Below are 21,927 nucleotides of genomic sequence, written 5' to 3'. Positions count from 1 at the left end.
CCCCATTAACGGGAAACACATCAGCCTCCGAGCTAGTTCAAGCTATCACTAAAGTCAAAAGCTTAGGCTCAAATGATGTTTATCAATGGCTTATGGGATGGGTCACAAACAAAGGTATAAATGCGGATTACAAGATGACCATCATATCACCTGCTACTGAAACAGTTAGTGAATTTATTATAAGTTGAGATGTGTGATGATCATGTTTTGAAACGAGACGTTCTTTGAAATTTGATAGCATATCCGAAAGTATTCTAAGCAAGGTATGAAGATGATTAAGGAAACACCAAACGTTTATGAAAAAGTTGTCAAGACTTATATAGATCAAATACCTCATTCACGATTGACTTGGTTTGTGTCTTTTTTGGTTTTTGATATCGCATTACAAAATCTGATCAAAGATCAAATCAAGTCCTTTAGATTGTTGATGGTTTTTATTTGATCTCACAGGTTACGAAATATACTTTCTCATGTAACTGAGACAGAAAAGATTATTTACGAAGACCTTTCCCCCAACAAAGCTTTCATGATCATACCTGACCTGTACGTATGAAAATCTTCCTAAATCCTTCAATCCAAGTGATCCGATCTTCTAACGTGTGTTTTGATTTTAAACAGTAAATGGGACCAACAAAGCTTATCATCTCTCTATGTACTTGCAATTGTTCAAGACCCTTCAATTAGATCCTTACGAGATATAACACCTATCCATCTCTCACTTCTGAAAGCCATCGCTATAGATGGTACCCGAGCAGTTCAAGCACGTTATGGAGTTCCAAAAGAAGAACTAAGGTTGTTTGTACACTATCAGCCAAGTTACTACCAATTTCATGTTCATATTGTTTGTCATTCCTCTACTACTTCATCCTTGATGGAACTAGATCCGCTCTTATACTTATATACCTTTCCCTCCATTCTAAAAGGTACATATCGAACATACAGGTTTCCCAGGAGTTGCAACAGGACAAGCACATCTACTTGATGATATAATCGAGAATCTAGAACAAGAAATACTACAAAAACCTATACCTGAAAAGAGCTTTTATGCTCGTCGAACCTTTACTTATGCTCTAGGCGAGAACCATGAAATGTTTGAAAAACTTTGGGAAGCTACTAAGGCTTGTCATTCAATTCCATCAGATCTGTCTTGATACTAAGGCCTCAATCAAACAAGTCGCGTTCAAGCCGAACCCCAGAATGTATGATCTTTTATCTTTGTGTATAATTGATGACAAATTAAAAAGGAATGATGTCCTTCATCAGGAAGAGTATGAGACGTAACACAGTCCATTGCTGAATCATATGCTGCTTCAAAATAAGCGTATTGCTAGCGTACCCGCCCCCTCGATGTGGAATAGAGAAAGCACAATACCACAAGCCAACAGAAAACACATGAAAAGCTGCAACTAACCTGCAATTATTCAAAGGTGAGCAAAACCAACAAAGAGGTAAAAAGGAAAGTCCACTTTATATCTTTAGTAATTTCTACTAATGTGTTACACGTTCGAGAAGGTATGGTGGGTACATACATTCCAGATCCTTACAGTTAGCTCAAGTGCGTCAGTAGGCGTCAGTTTTCGGACTTGTGTTAAGTTAGAGCTCGCGGCGTACCAATGAGACAGGAAGAAGAGTGCTCATATTTCCGCATTGTTTGATACTCTGCTCTTTATTGGTTGAGGGTGATTTATAGACATTTTCCGAGTGCTCATTTTGACAATACCGGCGAGATCATGAGGGATTGGGTCCGTTTAGATCAATTATCACTTCATTCGGTGATCAATGTGAGCTCTTTGACTTGCTGAAACACCTGCCTTGAGATTGATTGCATCTCATGGACTTCGGAGATTTTGTGAGTCGTAGGGGTAAGGATGCGTCAGATATGTTTTCTATACACAGAAACGCACGGTGTGCCCTGCGTTCAAAGTTTACCTGGACAAAGATAGACTCAAATTCGCTCTAGCGCGGCGTCCGCTTCAAGTTCAAGGAATAGGACTCAGGTTGAATTGCTTTCTCTTGGCCCTCGTATGATTTTGGCGAGTGGTGTCATAAACGTGTTCGGACGTTTTCTGTTGTTAGGACACGGATAAGGGACCTTCTTTTATGTATAAGGAACCATGTTAGATCTTAATGTTAGACGTTTTATTTTAGTTTTATAGTAGTTTTATCTTTGTTATGGGATGATGTCATCTTCTGTTACGGTTTCTGTTGTGCCTGATTTAGTTTCTCTTTTTCTATATAGTTTGTTTTGTTTCTGTTCTCTGTCTCCTTTTCTTTATCGAAATTATTATCATCTTACTTTCCATTTTAAAAACTCATTTACCAAGACCAGACCAGGACGGGTTTCAATCGTCTAAGACCAGACTTTGTATTTCATATACAAGGTAGAGCATCACATTTTAATTTCGATCTTTAAAACTCAGAATTTAAATTTTTTTTTCTTCTTCCTTTAAATTCTTAATATTTTTTTTCTCTTAATAAAAACTAATAAAATAAAATAAATCTCTTTCTTATAATTTATCGTTTTATGTTTAGTAATATTTCTTTTATTCAAGCTTATTATCAAATTTATATTCATCCTATTTCTATCTCTTCAGAAGAACTTTTATTTCATTTTCAAGAATTACCTTATTTTGATTATTCAGAAGAAAATCCATTTACAGGTAGTAGTTACAATTCTTCTTTCATAGGAGATAACTTGTTGTGTATTGAATTTATCGAATCTATTCATCTTTTGAGACATCGTCGAGAAGAATTTTCAAGAGATACTTCAGTAAATTCAGAGTCAGAAGAAGAAGATTGATATGGATCCCTGGAATCCAAGAACGGGTAATACTGATATTTCATCTTTGTTTGATATGGAGAGTGTACGGCCGGATCCCCCTCGAGTGCCAACACCTTCGGAAGTTCGATTGCTACAAGAACAAGTTCATCAATTACAGATTCAGTTGTCAAATGCCCAAATGAATTCTTTGAGAAGTCAAAACGAAACTCAAAGTATTCCTCAAGTTTCAGTGGAAGATTTAACTCAAGGAGTTAATAGGGGTACACAAACATTACAAACCATTTGAAAAACCCATTTGAGAAAAAATAGAAAAACCCATTTAAAAAATTATTTTTTTGAACAGAAAAATAAATTGGGTCCCTCTGGAATTTTCTGTTCAAAAAAATATTTTTTTGAATGGGTTTTTCTATTTTTTCTCAAATGGGTTTTTCAAATGGGTTGTAATGTTTGTGTACCCTTAATGTTTTGAATATTCAAAGAGATTTACCTCCGCATCAACAAGCTCCTCCTTTCGTTCATCCTCCTAATTTTAATCAACCTCCTCCTCAATTTCATCCTTCTTTTCAACCTCCGTTGCAGACTTCTGTTCCGCCGTTATTTTCTGCTCCTCCTCAGTATTCTCAACCAAATCCTGAATTCTCTCATTTTAATCAACCTCCTCGAGTTCATACTCAACCTCATTTTCCTCAACCTGCGCAACCTTCCTTCTCTCAACCTCGGTTTCCTCAAGCTGATGCTTTTCACAATTTTAATCACAATCCTCAATTTGTTCCACCTCCAATTAATACTCAGATTCCAATGTATAATCCTCAACCTCAGTATGAACCTCGTCAACATACACCAATACCTCAGTTTGCAAATGTTCCTCAACATCCTTCGTTTCAAGCCCCTTTTCAGCCTTCAAGTTCTCATTCAAACGCTTCACAAGCTGTTCAAATTCCTCGTTTCAGAAATAATATACGTTTCAGTGGTACTTCATCGCATTTGAAATCTTTCTTTCAAGATTTTTATCAGGAAATGAGGGAAAATGAAGCTTATTTCTCTACGAAGGACGATAGGTTTAAAATCAATTGGCTTTCAACTTTGTTTGAACCGAGGTCTACAGCAAGTTTTTGGTTTAATTCTTTGTTGGAACAGAATGCAGCTGAGTCAGGAGTATTTGATGGCTTTGATGATTTAAAAGCTTTGGAGTATAGATTGTTACCTTTGACGTCATTCTCGTTATTTTTGCAAGAAATGAAGGTCATATTTGCCGACAAGAATGAAGATCGAACAAATAGAAAGAATTTGGATAATTGTCGACAAGGAGCTCATTCGATTGTTGATTATAATTCAAGATTCAGGTCGTTAGTTATTCATGTCAGCATTTCGCCAGAAGACGCAATTTTGAGATATGTCAAAGGTTTGGATCCGGACATATTGGCTGAAGCGTGTAGGTTACCTGGTTGGACTAGAACGAAGATTCTTCAAGAAAAAATGAATTTAGCAATACAAGCAGCGGAAATTGTTCAAGAACTTTCAGAATTGCCTTCAAATCATTCATCGTACATCAAGAAAGTTCATAAACCGGATTCTCAGCATATTCACCAGTTCCGACCAACTCAAGTTCAAGTTCATCGGCAAGATCAAGCAGTGCCAATGGATATTGATGCCATCGATTTGAATTCGTCAAAGAAGAAACCTTCAATATTTTTTCAGATTATGAAGGCTTGTCAAGAACGTAAATTATGTGCAAGATGTTTGAAGAACTATGATTTACAAGGAACTCATGCAAAAGGAGTTTGTCCAAATCAAAACAAAACCTTGCAGGAAAAATTACAATTCTTGAACATCAAGTCGCACTGCAGACATTATTCGGGTTCCCCAAGTGGGCAGGGAAAAATGATTGGGAGTATGATTTGTCATAAAATGGTCTATCACTCCACACCTGAGCCATAACACCCACACTACATATGTGTAGCAGGCTCAGTGAATATGTGGTTATCATGTACATACAGTTCTGCTCAGTTATCTGCTCATCAGGACAAGTTATTCATATGTAATACATGCTGTAACTTCTTTCAGATTGAAAAAAGCTTCCAAAAGATTGACTACATACACTGACTCAATGTTTTGGTGTGATCTCATCAACTCAACTGCATGTAACACACTTTCTGTTACTAAGACATAGCTTCAACAATATTGCCTGAGCAGCTACAGAATTATATGTAGTGAATTTTTGGGAAAAGAATTTCAAAGTCGAAAAAGTTACATGTGGTATAACATGTGATTTATTTATTCTGATGGGCAAAAAACTGAGCAGACCTGTATGTACATGATAGACAACTATTGACTTAGCTTGCTGCACATATGTAGTGTGGGTGAAATGGCCCAGGTGTGCAGTATTAGATTCTTTTATGAAAAACTGTACTATTAATCATTTTCCTCTGCCAAATTGGGGAAGTTGAATGATGTTTACAGTGTCGGTTTCACAAGTCAACTTTGAAGATCAACGAGAAGAAGTTATAGAAAGTTCGACTGAAGAATTCAATATCAATTCAATTGCTTTTGTTAACACTTCGGAAGAACAATCACTTGCAACAAACGAATTTGTTGATCATTATTTTTCAAGTATGAATGAAATCATTTATCCGAATGTTGAAGAACAAGAGGTACATATTGATATTAGTTCAATCAGGATTGATACCTGTCAAACTGCTAATGGGAAATTCATTGTTCCATTTACTTTGTCCAATGAAGGTTCTCCAGTAGTCGTTTTTGCTTTGATCGATACAGGTGCGATGGCTAATTTAATCAGTCAAGAATTAGTCAGAAAGCACAAAATCTCAACTATTTCTTGTGATCCGATGCTGTGTTTTGGCTTTGATGGTTCAGCGGGAGCAGGAGGAGTGATAGATAGGCAGTGGGTGGGAGTTTTAACAGCAACATCAAGTACTTCATCATCAATTGAGTTACCAGCAAAATTAGGAGTAACGTCGATACATGGTCAAGATGTGATTTTAGGCCTACCATGGAAGAAGAGTGTTGGTGCGGCTGCTGTCTGTCATAAGAATGGTGTCTATCTTGCTATCAATGGAATGGTTGTAGCAGCGATGACGGATTTGAATGTATCTGTAGTTTCTTGTGAGTTGGAATCTGTTGAACAACCTTCTTTTCCAATTTCTTCCATCACAGCGACAGAAAATTCCTCACCGTCTCCACAAATATATTCAAAGAATCAAAATTCCATCGAAACTCCTTCATCTTCTTTAACCACTTCTGACAAGTCTCTTCCTTTGAATCTACCGAAAAGTTGTTTTAAATACTCACATGTTTTCTTTCCACAGGAATTTGTACTTCCTCCCCATCGAGCATTTGACTGTGCAATAGATCTAAAGCCCGATTGTGATCCACCTTTTGGGGGATTGTACAATCTTGCCCAGTCTGAGCAGCGAGAGTTGCGCGAGTACCTTGACGAGATGTTGGGTAAGGGTTTCACAAGACCGTCTTCTTCACCAGCAGCAGCCCCGATTTTTTTTGTTAAAGTACCTGGTAAGAAGAATTGACCTTGTGTTGATTATTGGGGACTTAACAAAATTACTAAACGAGACAGTTACCCGATACCGGTAATGTCTTGGTTGCTGAACCAATTGAAAGGTTGTACTGTCTTTTCAAAAATTGATCTTAAGTCTGCCTTTAATTTGATCAGAATTAAAGATGGTGATGAGTGGAAAACGGCCTTTAGGACTCCTTGGGGACTTTTTGAATTCACAGTTATGCCATTTGGATTAGCTAATGCCCCAGCTACTTTTCAGCGATTCATTCAATGGGTATTGAGAGAATTTTTGGACATTTCATGCTTTGTTTTTATTGACGATATTTTAATCTTTTCGAAATCTGAGGAAGAACATGCAAAACACATTGAACAAATTCTAGCTAAGTTATCAGAACACCATTTGACAGCTTCTCCTGGGAAGTGTGAATTTTTCGTTACTGAGGTTGTTTTCTTGGGTTTTGTTATCTCAACAGATGGTCTACGGATGGATCCAAAGAAGCTCAATACTTTGGCCGAGTGGCCTTATCCTGCTGATCTAGCGGATTTGCGTCGGTTTTTAGGGTTTTCAAATTTCTATAGACAATTCATACCGGCCTTCTCTCAAATTGTTGCTCCGCTTACTGATCTTACGGTGGCTGCGGCGGATGTGAAGAATGGATTACGGCGTGGAAGTGTTAAGGCAGCGTTTGATTTACTTCGCCGACTTTTTGCTGAGTCTCCCTTCTTATTACATTTCGATTTTTCTAAGAAGAGAGTGGTACAAGTTGATTCGTCGGGATTTGCTTTTTCAGGAATACTTTCCCAATATTCTGATACTGGTGAATTAAGGCCAGTGGCCTATTATTCGAAGAAGTTGACCCCATCGGAACGGAATTGGCAGGTCCACGACCAGGAGTTGGGCGCAATTATTGCCTGTTTTCAGGAATGGCGAGCTTGGTTGTTAGGATCTACGGAAGCTGTTGCGGTGTTGTCTGATCATGCTAACTTACGTTATTTCATGACAGCGCAAGATTTGACGCCACGACAAGCTAGATGGTCATCCTTTCTTGGGCAGTTTCAATTCGAAATTCTGCATACTCCCGGACGGATGAATCCTGCTGATCCTGCTTCTCGACGTTCTGACTTAACTGAAGGGAAATTATCCTCCAATAAGGTTGTTTTGTTAGGGTTACGAGATGTCAAGAATATGTCGGTCCAAGTGGTCACCTTGCGGAAAGATTTGATAATGGGTCAATCAGATCCATCCTATTTCTTGCCTGCTTCTTTGGAAACGCAATCTTGGTTCCATGGCTTGTACTCGACGGATCCATTGCTGCAAGGACGTCGACCAAAACAACTCACCTATCAATGTAATTTGTGGTGGTGGCGCGATAGGCTCTACGTTCCTTTGGCGGCTTGGGTGGTTATCATGCGGCAAATGCATGAGTCTCCGGCGGCGGGTCATTGGGGCAGTATGAAGACTCTGGACTTGTTGACTAGGACTTTTAGTTGGCCTAACATTCGGGATGATTTGCTGATCTTTTTGAAATCTTGCATTAGTTGTCAACGAGTCAAAGTGGATCAAAGACCACCCCAGGGTGAATTAGTTCCTTTACCTGTCCCGGAACGACCATGGTCTACGATCGGCGTCGATTTTATTGTTAAGTTGCCGTTGTTGCGAGGTTTCGATTCGATAATGGTGGTTGTGGATCACCTAGGGAAAGGCGCTCATTTTATTCCGGCTAAGGAATCGTGGAATGCTGAGCAGTTGGCAGATACCTTCATCACTCATGTCTTTAAGCATCATGGGTTGCCTGATGTCATTGTATCAGACCGCGGTACAACTTTCGTTTCTCGTTTTTGGACGGCTGTACTGAAGTTATTGAATGTTTCCCCAGCTCCCTCGACAGCTTTTCACCCGCAGACGGATGGGCAGGTCGAGCGTATTAATGCTTTGGTAGAGGATTTTCTCCGTCATTTCGTGTCAGATGATCAGTCAGACTGGGTTTGGTGGTTACCTGTGGCCGAGTTCTCTTACAATAACTCTCCGTCTTCCTCAACTGGATTCTCGCCGTTCTTTGCGTATACGGGTTGTCACCCGCGTTTTAATTCTTTGATTGCGACATCTGGGGTGCCACAAGCTGACAACTTTGTTGAACAATTGCAGGAAATCCATCATGCTTTGAAAACAAATTTTGAACGGGCTAAAGCATCTCAGGCAAAGTTTTACAATGGAACACGACAAGTACCTGTGGTGTATGCTCCCGGGGATCTTGTTTGGCTTTCACGACGGAATTTGCGTACCTTGAGACCTTCAAACAAGCTGGATGTTCGGCGGATCGGACCGTTTCAAGTCAAAAGAATGGTGGGAAAGAATGCTGCTGAGTTAATTTTACCTTTATCTCTTCGACGGTTACATCCAGTCTTTAACGTTTCATTGTTGTCTCCGTTTTTTGGGGAGTCTCTGCCGGTGGTTGAGACCTTCGATGTTTTAGAAGACCAAGATGCAGGGATCACGTCTTTTATCATTGATTATAGGCTCACGGATCGGGGTATTCATGAATATCTTTTACGTGGAGGGGATACTTCTGGTTTAGATGACGTTTGGACGCCTTTGACGGAGATATCGACTGCTTTAGATCCGTGGTTGAAGAAATTTCATGTTCTGTCGCCTGTTTGTGGTGTGGGTCCGTCGGATTCTGTTTGGGAGGCGCGTTCGAGGATTTATTAGAGTTTTGAGTATATGGTAGATCATATTTTGTCATAAACGTGTTTGGACGTTTTCTGTTGTTAGGACACGGATAAGGGACCTTCTTTTATGTATAAGGAACCATGTTAGATCTTAATGTTAGACATTTTATTTTAGTTTTATAGTAGTTTTATCTTTGTTATGGGATGATGTCATCTTCTGTTACGGTTTCTGTTGTGCCTGATTTAGTTTCTCTTTTTCTATATAGTTTGTTTTGTTTCTGTTCTCTGTCTCCTTTTCTTTATCGAAATTATTATCATCTTACTTTCCATTTTAAAAACTCATTTACCAAGACCAGACCAGGACGGGTTTCAATCGTCTAAGACCAGACTTTGTATTTCATATACAAGGTAGAGCATCACAAGTGGGCTTGATGGGCGCAATATGTAGTGAAGAGATGGGTCAGGTACTTGAATCACGAAACAGACCCTGGGTGACATTTGAACATGTCCTTTTTCGTATCTTGCCTTGGAATATATATATATTTGTTGTACGAAACCAGAAGCGACGTTGTCATCCATCAGCCATCGTGAGTTCGAGTCGACTTTGAGTATAAGATTGTGATCAGATCGCGATACTGAAGTTATCCCTGCCTCATACTCACTTCAGTCTTTCGTCCATAGATTGTCAATAGCCAAATCAAAACCAAATATCACAGCTTCAATTTTTTCTCCTTACTAGAGAATAGGCGGGCAAGCCCGCAACAGTTTGTATGTCCCTTGGAATGCATAGCTCTTAGAATAGTAACTGCAACATAAGACAGGAAAATGGCAATGCTACCCCAGAGTTTTCAATGTACCAACAGACCACAACCAACTTGATCTTAACTCACATTACTTTAAATTCCAATTGTGCTAACTAAGTGGAACAGATTTGGGAAACACTGGACACCCGCCTTAATATCCTTGAAGAACTTAAGGACCTTGTCCAATTCTTCTGTGTCCATACTGCTTAGCCACAAACAATTCACGTTCTCTGTACTGGTAGAAACATGTGAAGCTAATTCCACCCAATTAAAGTCTTTTAGACCAGTTATCAAAAGTCTAAGCCAAAAGGCAAAGTTTAGCAATTTTGCCTGGTGCTGTGTAGATAGAACTCAACTTACGACCTCAATTTGTGATTTCTAGCGAGTGCCGCCCCCCTATTACAGGCTATGTGAATTCCATTTAGATGCCTATTAGGATTTTGTCATGGTTCCTTGAATGGATGTACAAAAGCTTGACATTTTCTTATCACCTTGACCCTTAACTCAATAATGCTAACCATGGTGCTACCATCTGGGATCTTAGGACATAAACACCAGTCTCCAGCGAACTTGATTTGTTCGCGTAGCTGAAAGCTTAATTTGATATTTGTATGGATTATTAGCATTAATACCTTTGCAGACAATTGAACTGTGAGAATCTCTCAAAGGATAGGAAGAAGTTGAATTGGTGGCCAACTTAAGCAAGAGTAAAAAAGAAAAATTTGATATATATTAAGAAATAGGCAAGACAAATGTATATGAGAGGGGATGAAAAAGAACTTCATAGACATCCATCAGTGTCCATTGGATCCAAGATGTTTAGCGATCTAGCCTTGATCTTATTATTTGAACCATTTGTGAACACCATTTCTTACAAAAAGGGCTCTGTGCGCATGAAGTGCAAAGCAGGTGTACTTGGAGCAGATGGGGGTTGCCGGGTGATGGGTGAACTGAGTGAGCACTCGGATTCAAAGATTATCCTGATTGAATTGGTGTGTAGGCACAAGGTAAGAGAAAGCAAGGCGGCAAAGGTTTTGTGGAAGTTTGGTTCAAAGCAATTCACAAAATAAGTTTAAGGGAGTTGATGAGAGATAGTTTGAAGAGGTGTTGGTTGGTATGACTCATTCCCAAAAAACATGAGCCTTTATACGCTTGGCTGTTAATGTGTCCAATATTGGGCAAACACAAACTAATCATAAGGCATGCAGGCAATGCAAAAAGCACAAAAGAAATTGAGTCATGGTCTAATTACCAAAAGTCTGCTTATCTTGCACTGAAAACGGATGGGAATGATGCAAGAACATGGCATCATGTGATAATGTCATGGAAGAGGACAAGCAAGAGCTGTTGTCTTGAATCATCCACCTTGTGGTCTGACCAATTGATGAAGGGTGGGTATTGCGCTGTGTTGTATAATGCGACGAAAAAGGCATTGTTCAACATCATGTATGGCCGAGTAAAGAATATTTAAAGGAAGAGGTTGATGTAAGGCAGGAATGCAAGTCATATTGGTAATCCAGGAATCATCGGATACATCGCTTGTGGGACCATAATCGGATGTGAATCCTTTGTGAATCCGTGCAGGGGACCATTGGAGAAGTAGTCAATTCAAAAGTCAAAGTGGAGAAGGTCGATTGAACAGTCAAAGGTAAATGCAATTGATGAAAAGTCACATATCATCAAAATGGATCAGGAACAAAAGGAATTGGAGGGGATACAATCAAACAAAAAGAGAAAAAAACAGAAAAGCAATCAGTAGAAAGATACAAATAGGGAGAGCATTCAAAGGGTTGCGGGAGTTGCGAGCGGCGCTCTCATGAGAGCGGCTCTCAAGTTCCCAGCCTGCGACGCAGCCTGACAGATGCCCCAATCAGTTGCGGACTGCCCGTTTGCGGAAAGTCATTACAAATAGTACCCGTCTGTGCATCGGATGTATCCCACCGCGCCGAAACACACCCAAACCAAGTAATCGTTACCAACCTTCAGCGAGGAAACACACCCAATACTTAGTAATCTTCACTGATTAACATGATCGAATAATGAATGAAAAATCCAGGTTACAGGCTTAACCGCCGCGCAAAGGACACAAGCCTCACACATGATGCATCTGATCACCGCCCATCTTCGCTCTTTCAATCGTGCTTCGCCATAAATACTAATTGTTTAAACTTATTTATCACACGCCGTGAGGTCCATGTCATATGAACATTACTGAGAAATAAGCGGTAATCCGACGAGCCAGATAACCTGAAGCGTGTGTGTGAGTGACCATCCCAAATGATGATATAATAAAGTGGTATAAAGGCCACATCATGTTATAAGTAAGTAACATTTGTAAACATGCCAGCAAACAGATTATACGCTGAATTTCCTATCAATTCCGTAAACCCCTCCTTACCATTACCTTTACCGGAAGGCTCAAATCGCAGCGGCCTGCTTTGCCCGTCTTGCCAAAATCCTCATTCGACGACGTACTACAAACCCGTTGCTCAACCACACGAGCCACTAATCGGCATATCTGTACGTGATGAAGATATGCAATTTTATACCGCATAATTTAACCACACCACCTTACTTTGCACAGTGCCGCAAAGGAAGATATTATCGATCATATAGCCTTGCCCACGCCACAAAAGCAATCCTTCAACATAACTCGCGGCTGCAAAACCGGTTTTACCGAGGTAACCTAGATCTAGCCATGCAAGTAGCTCAACTTATGGACGGCAACCCCAGTGAAGATCCGAGATCTACTCAACCAACTACTCAACTTAAGAAGAAGAAAACACTGCCAATCCATCAACAATGCGTTGGATACAAAGGTCAATTTGGTGTTGGACACACAGCCCGTAAAAATGAGAGCTGCACCATCAAGACATGCCGTAATGTCAGTATGCATTATTTTAACTCGGCCAGAACCTGAAGTGACCCAAATGATATTTTTTTAGTGTTGCGAGCAGCTTAAACCGCCTAACCAACGTTGTTCCAAACATTCAGCAAATCCTAAGGCCAAACATCCAATTTCTGTGCCTCGGCAAACAGGCAACCGTCCCGAAGTTCAGGACGTTCGGCTAGATGAAGATGTCGATCATGAACCCCTCATGACCCAAGGTCTCACTCAATCTCAACCTCCTCCTCCTACTCTTACACAAGCGTCCCATGCCTTCTCCACCCCTCTCTCAGCCGCGCAGGTAGCACGCTTCCGAAGGACCACCATTCAGCAACAAGCCGAGGAACGAGAAGACAAAGACCATGTCTCAGTCGCCAGCAAAACCACTACGTTTGTGGTTTGGTCAGGTTTAGAGGTGATTAATTTCGGTATTCTCCCCTACTCACATATAAGCTGAGGTTGACCGATATAAATCAGGCGGGTGAACCCTTGCCGTGTGAAACGTTCCGAGTCTACGCACCGCGATGGCCTTTCTTAAAGCTCAATCAGTCCGAGACACTAATGGAACTTGTTCGAGATAAACTGGGTTCAACCTGGAATGGAGACCTTCGAGTATGGATTCCAGAGGAAAAAGGCTGGGTATGTTCAGTTCCTGTTACATCTTTAATGTTTGCTGTTGTTGACTGATTGTCTTACCGAATCGTGCTTGCCCCCCCTTGCTAATTCAGGTGAAGATGCAAACTTTGATAGTGGAGGAGTATAACCCGCACTATCGACGAATCCTCATATTATTTCCTGGAATTGTACCGGAAAAATGCAAGGAGATGGAATCCAACATCGCATTGGTAGGAAGTATGACCATTATCCAAAAGATGGATTTGCATAGTGTAATTAGTCCAGTAGCCTATTCACGATTTCACACACCTTCGGCCACACCGGCTACCCCTACCCCACATGCCATTGTAGTCAACATATCATCAGATGACGAAGAGGACGGTGAAGGAATTCACGATGGAATTGGCAGTCATCATCCTAGCTCTGACCTCCCAGAAGTGGAGGACATTATACCGACTAACCCAAACCCTTCTAACTCTAACCTATCTACGGCTGATGATGAACCCCCGGCACCTACTGACAACACGGAACCCAATGTAGTCACGCTATTTCCCTATCTAGAGCAAGGATGGCCCACCCAACCGAGACCTGTTTCGATGAAGTCACTGTGCGCTTTTGTGGCACTCACCGTGAAACCCAAAAACCTTTTGATCAAATCGGCTTTTAACAGGGTATACGGCCAAACTCATGTTTACGCTCCTTCGACCGTATCCAAATACCGTCGATGGGTTATAAGAATTGATGCAGAGGCGCTTAATGCTTACATCAATAACGGCAACCCCACGGTGATCGAAGCGAAACACAAGTTTTGATCTGAATGGATGGAGATGGACCATCGCGGTAAATCCCAGCGTCGTAACATTTGATTATACACTATGTTTGATTTACGTGGATTCTTATAACATGATTTAGTCAGTTTAAGTGTAAATAATTGTCGTTATAATTTTATTCCTTTTTTTTACTTATAAATAATTATGCGGTTTGACCTGTTTTTAGCTCTCCTATACCTTTTCATTTGTCAATAATGATTATTACTCCATTGATATTCAAATGTTATCTTTAATCGTTTTTTTGCTTATAAATATTTCTGCGGTTTAACAATTTTTATTATAGCTGTCGCATACATTTTCATATGTAAATAATCAGTCTTCTTCCATTGATATTCCAATCTTGATCTTCATGCTCTGTCTCTTCTTGAACATTGGTATTCTGACTTACAAATAAGTATCTTTGGTAATAAACCAATGAAACTAAGCTAAGCTAGCTGGCATGATGAATAGTAGATGGCATTAATCATTAATACCTAGGACGTTGATAGATATGTATTTGATCTACGCGTTAAGTGAAAAACATATTGATCCAAGTACCTGATCAGTGTGAAGTTTTATATACCTACTTGCTCGTATTATAGGTCATAGTGCACTCACTTGATTCAATGTAATTCGGATCATCCAAAACCATGAAAATATTTGAGACTAAGCTCGCATGTTGTGAAATGAATAATTTAACATTCACAGAAAATATTTGGGGACCAATCATATGAAACTGGCAAAGCGAGAGATCGCCATCCAAAAGACGCGCGATCAATCCATAAATAGGAAATCCCCCAGTCAAACTTGCAAGTTTTAGAATCAATTCTGAATCAATTCTGCCCTGTCATTTGTATCCATTTAAAACGGGCGCGTAGATTTTTCCGAACACCCATTTCCGATCATTAATGTCTGGAAATCGTGTCGTTCGGAAAAATCAATCTTTCTCGACACATTATTTATTTTTGCAAGCATTTGCAATTTTCATATGTTCGTAAAAAAAGTCTCTGTAAAAATCTGGTTGGAAATTTATTTCACAGATCCCCGAACATTCAATTTTGCGAGGGATCATTTCCGCACTTTAAAGTCTGTAAAAAATTAACATTGTAAAACTCAAACTTTCCGCGGGAATCTTTATTTTTCCATCTCTTTCATTCCGATGTAAAATGACAATGAAAAACCGCGGAAAAAAATTATCGTAAAAATAGAAAAAAGTCCATGCAATGTATATTTTTACAAGCAATGTTTCACAGCCATTCACGCGAAAATCGCCAGAAATGCCTCTCTAACTTTCAATCCATTCTACTTTGAAAATGCCAAGTTTTTCATTCAAATGGCACGCATCACGGCAGAACCAACAACAAACAAAAATTCTAAACAAAAATTATAATTCTAAGGTTTCTTCTTTGCACGTTTTGACCTCCGTGGAGGATTTTGTTCTTCCTCATGTTCATCCAGAGCCTCCTGGATAGCATTACCTTTGGACTCCATCTCCGGTTCTACCACAATTTCCCAACCTTTCCAACCTTTTGGTTTTTTCCTTTTTTTTGAAACCTGTTCTGCAACAGCATCCGTTGATACATCTTCCTGTTTGACTTTACGATTTGGCCGGAATACCACGGGAACAGGAACCTTCGCTGATGTTGTATTACCCACCGAAGCTGGTTCTGCACAAGCGCACAAAAATGTCAGTCAAGAATATATTTTCGTGCGCAACATGAGAACATACCTTCTTGCTCCACACTTTGCAAAAGGCTGTCTTCTACTATATTTTCTTCAGCAACCACTACAACTTCGGATTCCCTCAAGGGCTTTTGAGCAGGCTTTCGACCAGGCTTTCGAAAAGGCTTTTCATCAGACTTTTCATCAGGCTTTTTGGCGTCTTCTCCATCAGAGGAAAAGATGTAATCTATCTGCCGCTTGACATTAGTAGTATGTGCTGCAGCAATGAGGATAGACAAGCAAACAAAATATTAGATCAAGAAGAGCTGCACTTGGAAATTTAAAATTGACAAATCGCTCACCTCTTTTGGCCAAAGGAGCTTCATCTTGGTCTTCATATTCATGATCTAGGTCTTCTTTGGAAAGACCATTTTCTTCTTCTTCTTCAGAGTTCATCTCTCTGGTTTCTTCAAGTACCTCTGGTTGCGAAAATGGTTGACTAAGTACAAGCTTTTTGCCCAAGGATTTTTTGATTTTTGCATCTGCAGCCTTGGTTATAGATGATTCTTCCTCTGTAGGTGACCGAGAATACATGACCCAGGATGTATTAGGCGAAGGACCTCCAATGGACTCAAGTTTCGTAGAGACCAACCTCGCGAGACCAGCATTAACCTGATCATTTGCAAGCCACACAGCGGCTACGCCGCCCACAGTTCGTACCACTTTACACCAAAAGTGATTGCCTCCCCAATAACCACGCGCACGTATCCAGTAAGTGACACCATGCAGGATCAATTCATATGGAAAGTCACAATCGGCCATCATTGTGAATGCTTCTTCGCGGCGAGATTGCAATAACCATCCAACATCAATTGATATATGTAGGTGAGGCGGAGGTGGATCAAATAATATTTGAGACTTTTCACCATAAGCCGTAGATTCAGGATTGTTCGAATCAGACCGTGACTTATTGGTCTTGCAGAGTCTACAATGTCGTGCCGATGTTCGACGAAGCCCGGTATCAGAACACCATTGCTGAAGCAGGGCTGGGGTCTGAGCGTAAGAAAATTCGTCGCCAAATGTCGCCTCCGTCAAAGTGATCTTGTTACATCTGACCGTGTCAATTGTGCGATGTTCAGAGTTCTGTGGACAGACCAGCTTACGTCTGTGGTCAACCTGAAACAACCTTTTGGTGATAGCAGGTGACACAGGATAATGTGGTCGAGATTCCAGATCAAAGATTCCATCAAAATACCCATCAGCAGAAGCCATGGCATCGTATTCGAAGCTTCCAGGAGCTCTCTTCTGAATAGCAGCATGGAGCGTGTTTTGACCGCTGGTTAATATGGTCTTGATAGATCCTTTCTCGCACATTTCCCATGTAGACCGAGAAGAAAAAAAGATCATAAGATGGGTAAAGATATGTTCTGATTTCCCCTTAGATCTGCTGTACCAAAGTGGCGTATGCAATGCATACAAGCACTCTGTCATGGCATTGAGCCAGCACCGGTTTCGACGTCCCTGTGTATTAGAAGCCACAAATCCCTGATATGTAGTAACGGGATTGCGATCTACATTAACAGACCCTTTAGGTCGTCCAAGCTTCTTGGGACGGCCTAGCAAAGCATCGGTAGTGTCCGGTGGTCTTCCGTCGTTCTTTTCGCCGCGACGTCGAGTACGCTTTTTCTTAGCCCATCCTAGGGTTTGAGCAACTTTCTTGTAGTTCTTCATCTTCCCACCGTACTCAATTGAAACCCCATTTTTACGGTCCATGTGGTCCCTTTCAAGACTCTGCACCAATGCAAATAACTGCACCAGACCTATTTGAACTGTACAGTTCCCTTCGCTGGAAGAGATTGGAAGAAATATTAACATATATTTGTACCAGAGCGTGACTGAGTGGAAAATTTTCTACCATATCATGTAGTAAACCCGATGCAATGACTCCTGCGCGTTGGTTGTCGCCGGTAGGTGTTCGTTGCCGCTTGATTTGAAAAGCATGGCTTTGATGTCTGAAGCCTGCCACCATTGCAACCATTTCTTCGCTTTCGGGTAGGCCTTTCGTAATAGAGCAATCTTCTGATCAAAGGTGTGACCCCCGGGCTTGCCTGGTTTCAAAAGATCAAGAGCGTCGTGTTCAAATGAACTCTGTGATATGATACACGACGCACAATTTATTTAGTAAATTGACGGAGTGCGATGAAAAAATGAAATTGATTAAAGCAAATGCTTACTTCACTGCCTGCTGGTATAATTGCACGGTTTCTCTTGACTCTGGTGACCTGAGCTCGAAAATGCTCATGGCACCCTTTGATTTTGTCTAGTGCGACTTCACGATCATTCTCTTGAAATACATCCATGTACGCCATTATGAAACCATTCTTCTGTGCCACAGAAAAATCGACAACCTGACGGACCAGTGTATCACATTCCTCGGTAGTCAGTTCGGCATCTCGCATTTGCTCCATTAGGGTGGTGAAGTGGGCGCGGTAGTGTTCCTCCGACAGGCCATTCAACCAAGTCATTTGGATTGGAATCCATCGGCAGAGGTCCTCGTGATACATCGATGTTGACAACAGATATCCATTTGCGAAAAACTTGTAGGTTACGTCAGAAAGAAGGCCACCGGCGTATACTTGTTTGAACTCATCGCGTGACAATAGCTGCTGTGCCATCCATTCTGTTTGAAAAGTCAAGTGTGTGTTTTTGCGCTTAAAGGATGCCGAGATAATGCTCAAACCACACCTGAATAAGACAAGATCATTGTCAAAGGTTAAATGTCAAATAATACAGTGACATTAGATACTCAAATGTAACTAACTCGATCCAATGTATCATGTCTAAAAGGAAGCTGTCACCGGCACCCGGAACATTCTTTTCAGGAATTAATCCTGCATCTGAAAGGATCTTGCGGCGATAGTATCCAACGCGATGGATGTGTCCAAACGCAGGATGAATTGCAGAGGCAGTAACGATCCCTTTTTTGCCTGCTGGTGCTCGTCCCACCTGGAAATTGAGTGAGTATGAACTGGAATTGTCAGTGTGGTTCATATTTTTGCAAGATAGGCAATCAGGTACATACTTTGAGTCGTAATGGCCCCACATCCGGGTTTTCAACGACCTTTTTGGCAAATTTTTCCTGGGCAAGCTTATCTGGTATTCGTCGCCGAGGCCATTGGTGAAGATGGACACCAGAGTGCCGGATTATACCCCAGCCGCTGGGGCGATGCTCATCCATACGGCATAAAGTGTTGGAGCAGGTGACGTGGCGAAGAAATCCAGGGCACCGTGCGGCATCACACTTTTGAGGCCTAGAGACGTAATTGGTTAGTTTGTGAAACCTCACGTGAATAGATACCACACTCACTTGGTGTGAAATTTGTCTCTCTTGTCCTTTGCAGTTGGAGGCGAGCCGAGGTGGTCACAAGAAGGGTTATCGCAGACTATAACACCTAAGCACTTAAATCTGACTGTTCGCCAGATGGCTTTGCCATTGTTAGTGCCCCCTCCAGAAGTCGTATAGGTGTAGGCAAATGTGCCCCAATTAGCAAGTTGCTGTTGTGGCTGCCTAACATAGACGGTATTTCCATTTGGAAGAAATGGATATCCTTCGTCGTCGAGGGTGGTGTCTGCGTCTATAAAGGTTTTGAAAGAAGTGCGGTCCTGTGGAAGGCCAAAAGTCTTCTTGCCCTTGACGCCTTCTTTCTTCTTCTTAGATTTGGAAGTGGTAGTTTGGTGAGGCTGATCGCGAGAATTGGTGACATGGATATCATCTTCTTCATGAAAGGATTGGTTGCTTTCATAAAAGTCTCCATCGTGTTTGAATTGATCTTGAAGTCCTTCATCTTCAAGGTCTTCATCGTGTTTGAATTCATCTTGAAGTACTTCATCTTCAAGTTCTTCATCTTCGAGTTCATCTTCAAAGTCTTTGGCTGAAAGATCATCTTTGAAGACAGATGAGTTATCCGAATCACTACTCATCTCGGTGGACTTGAGACTTAGAGGAATTACGGTCACTTGGAATGAATAAATGACCAGTGATGTAAGTAATCACTGAGACAAAGACGGTGAATTGGTTGAATTGAACCAAAGTTGATGAAATGAACGATCAAAAAAAATGATGAAAAAATTTGTCTATCTTCCTTGAAGATAGACACGCATATGTATCAGGAGAGTGTGGGTTTCTTGAGAGGCTTGAAAGACTCTTAAGAGACCCTGCGATACCCTCCATGAAGGCGTGTTTTTGTACATGGACTTTCCAGTTAGCTGGATTCAGTCTGGGATTCAGTGGTACGTGTTTTTGTACAACTCGTTTCCGGTTAGCTGTATTCAGCCTGGGAATGAGGATGCGGTGGATGTCCTTTGAACTGGTTTGATCAAAACGGTGTCCCTTGTTGAGTTTTTGTGCAACAAAGGACACCGTTGTTAACGAAGAAGTGGGACGTGTCCGTGGCTTTCGATGGTGGGGTTATAGACTCCCGAATCAGTGCGTCTCGCGAGTAATTGATTGATGGAATGGTGAGTGAAACATCAATCCTTGGGATGGAATTGGAACAACATCAATCCTTAGGATTGGAACAGGTATTTCACGGATCTTTGGGATCGAAAGTCGACTATCAGCCTCAATCTCTTAGACTGGAATTGTTTCGTTGCAAAAGTCGATTTTTGAGTAATTACGTTGATTTTATCGAGCAATCGTTTCCGGACATTTTGTGATGTCTGCAAAAGAATTATTGTAAAAGTCACGATTGAGGGCATTTTTTTGGTTTTTCGGATGAAAATTGGTTCCGAACATTAGTTGTTGGAAATGTTTGATTGTAAATTTCAACATTAGCCGGTCTCAAAGTTAACCCGGTTGCCAAAAAACCCGGTACACCCAGTTTTTTTTTGGCGGTAACTGGGTGTACCCTGGTGTACCGGGTTTGGAGTTCAGCTTTCAGACCCAAACACCTATCTTCAAACCCACCCAACCCATCCTTTCTCCTTTTCCACGATGCCGACCTCCACTGTCCGCCGCGACGCCTTGGCCTACCTGAACTGTTTCTTCGCACTTCAGGTAGCGTCTCTGGCCACCAACTATTACAACACAACCACGAACCCCAGCAACTTCACTAACATGTTGGCCGCAGTGATTATCCTCGATCAGCTTGATTCCAACGACGCTACAGGAGATCAAAACTTGCAAGACAGTCTGCTCTTAATGGCCTCTCAGTTGATCATGACTAGCACATTTGATGCTATGACATTCAGTCGTGCTCAAAAGCGCCGATACATGGAGGACGAATCGACCCTGGCTATCTTGGCTTTTGGAATAGAACATGCGCAGAAGAAACGATATCTTGTCCATAGAATCCCTCGTTTGATGCGACGTGAGAGAAAGTACGCCTGTTTCGACGAATGGTGGAGTGAGAATGATCGAACATGGGGTGTTGCAGTATGTTATATCTTCTTGTTTTCATCTCATTTCCAAATGACTGATTTGTTCTTTGGTATGTAAAAGGCCCGGATGTCAAAGCCCGCTTTCAACACCCTTGTAGACCAGATAGCAGATGATCCGATATTTCACAACAATTCAAACGTCTCTCAAGCTCCCGTTAGATGGCAGCTCTTGGTCGCCATGGCAAACTTTGGGCTCTCTGGAAATGGTGGACAGTGTCGAGTAATAGCAAAACTGTTCTCAATGGCAGGTAAGGAAGCACTTCGTGAGTGTATATCACGTTGACTTAAAACATGTACTGACAATTGTTTTAGAAGGGAGCGTGGATAATTACACGTACCGTTGTATTCAGGCGCTCAACAGAATCGAATCCAAATATGTCAAGTGGCCTACTCCTGAAGAACGAAACGAGATCAAATCAGCCATTGGTTCCACTTCATTTTTCAAAGATTGTGTGGGTTTCATCGATGGAACCCTTATTCCTCTAGCATATGCACCACAGAAGAATTGCGAGGACTATTATTGTCGAAAGTCCTTCTATGCAGTGAATTCTTTGATCATATGTGATCATAGAAGACGTATCATCTATGCTCACCACGGATGGTGTGGAAGTGCACACGATCAAAGGGTCCTTAAATCAACTGAGGTAAGTCCTCCTTTGTCTTTTCGCACGGAAGAGTTACTGACGTGTTTAAGTTTTCTTTCAGTTTTCAAAAATATGAATCTT

The 21,927-nt window shown here is 41.1% G+C and overlaps 3 protein-coding genes across 3 annotated transcripts; 2 read left to right on the top strand and 1 right to left on the bottom strand.

Annotated features, from left to right (window-relative positions):
• Window positions 1-238: 238 nt before the first annotated feature.
• Window positions 239-1,264, top strand: MELLADRAFT_45088 (uncharacterized protein; the record flags this gene model as incomplete). Its single annotated transcript, XM_007415134.1, has 4 exons — window positions 239-357; window positions 451-543; window positions 619-841; window positions 924-1,264. The coding sequence occupies 4 exons, from the start codon at window positions 266-268 to the stop codon at window positions 1,149-1,151; spliced, it is 636 nt and encodes a 211-aa protein (XP_007415196.1).
• A 10,866-nt stretch (window positions 1,265-12,130) lies between these two features.
• On the top strand, window positions 12,131-14,549 carry MELLADRAFT_78971 (uncharacterized protein; the record flags this gene model as incomplete). Its single annotated transcript, XM_007415135.1, has 5 exons — window positions 12,131-12,310; window positions 12,375-12,674; window positions 12,736-13,092; window positions 13,155-13,316; window positions 13,406-14,549. 5 exons carry the CDS (start codon window positions 12,131-12,133, stop codon window positions 14,102-14,104), a joined length of 1,698 nt encoding a protein of 565 aa, XP_007415197.1.
• Window positions 14,550-15,493: 944 nt separating this feature from the next.
• On the bottom strand, window positions 15,494-20,521 carry MELLADRAFT_92018 (uncharacterized protein; the record flags this gene model as incomplete). The annotated part of the gene is made up of 10 exons (XM_007415049.1): window positions 15,494-15,768; window positions 15,831-16,040; window positions 16,126-17,609; window positions 17,679-17,866; window positions 17,998-18,496; window positions 18,585-18,769; window positions 18,846-19,074; window positions 19,131-19,760; window positions 19,978-20,216; window positions 20,378-20,521. 10 exons carry the CDS (start codon window positions 20,519-20,521, stop codon window positions 15,494-15,496), a joined length of 4,083 nt encoding a protein of 1,360 aa, XP_007415111.1.
• Between the last annotated feature and the right edge of the window lie 1,406 nt (window positions 20,522-21,927).

Source organism: Melampsora larici-populina, assembly GCF_000204055.1.
Source record: "Melampsora larici-populina 98AG31 unplaced genomic scaffold MELLAscaffold_48, whole genome shotgun sequence".
NCBI lineage: Eukaryota > Fungi > Basidiomycota > Pucciniomycetes > Pucciniales > Melampsoraceae > Melampsora > Melampsora laricis-populina.
This window is presented reverse-complemented; position numbering and strand designations above follow the sequence as displayed.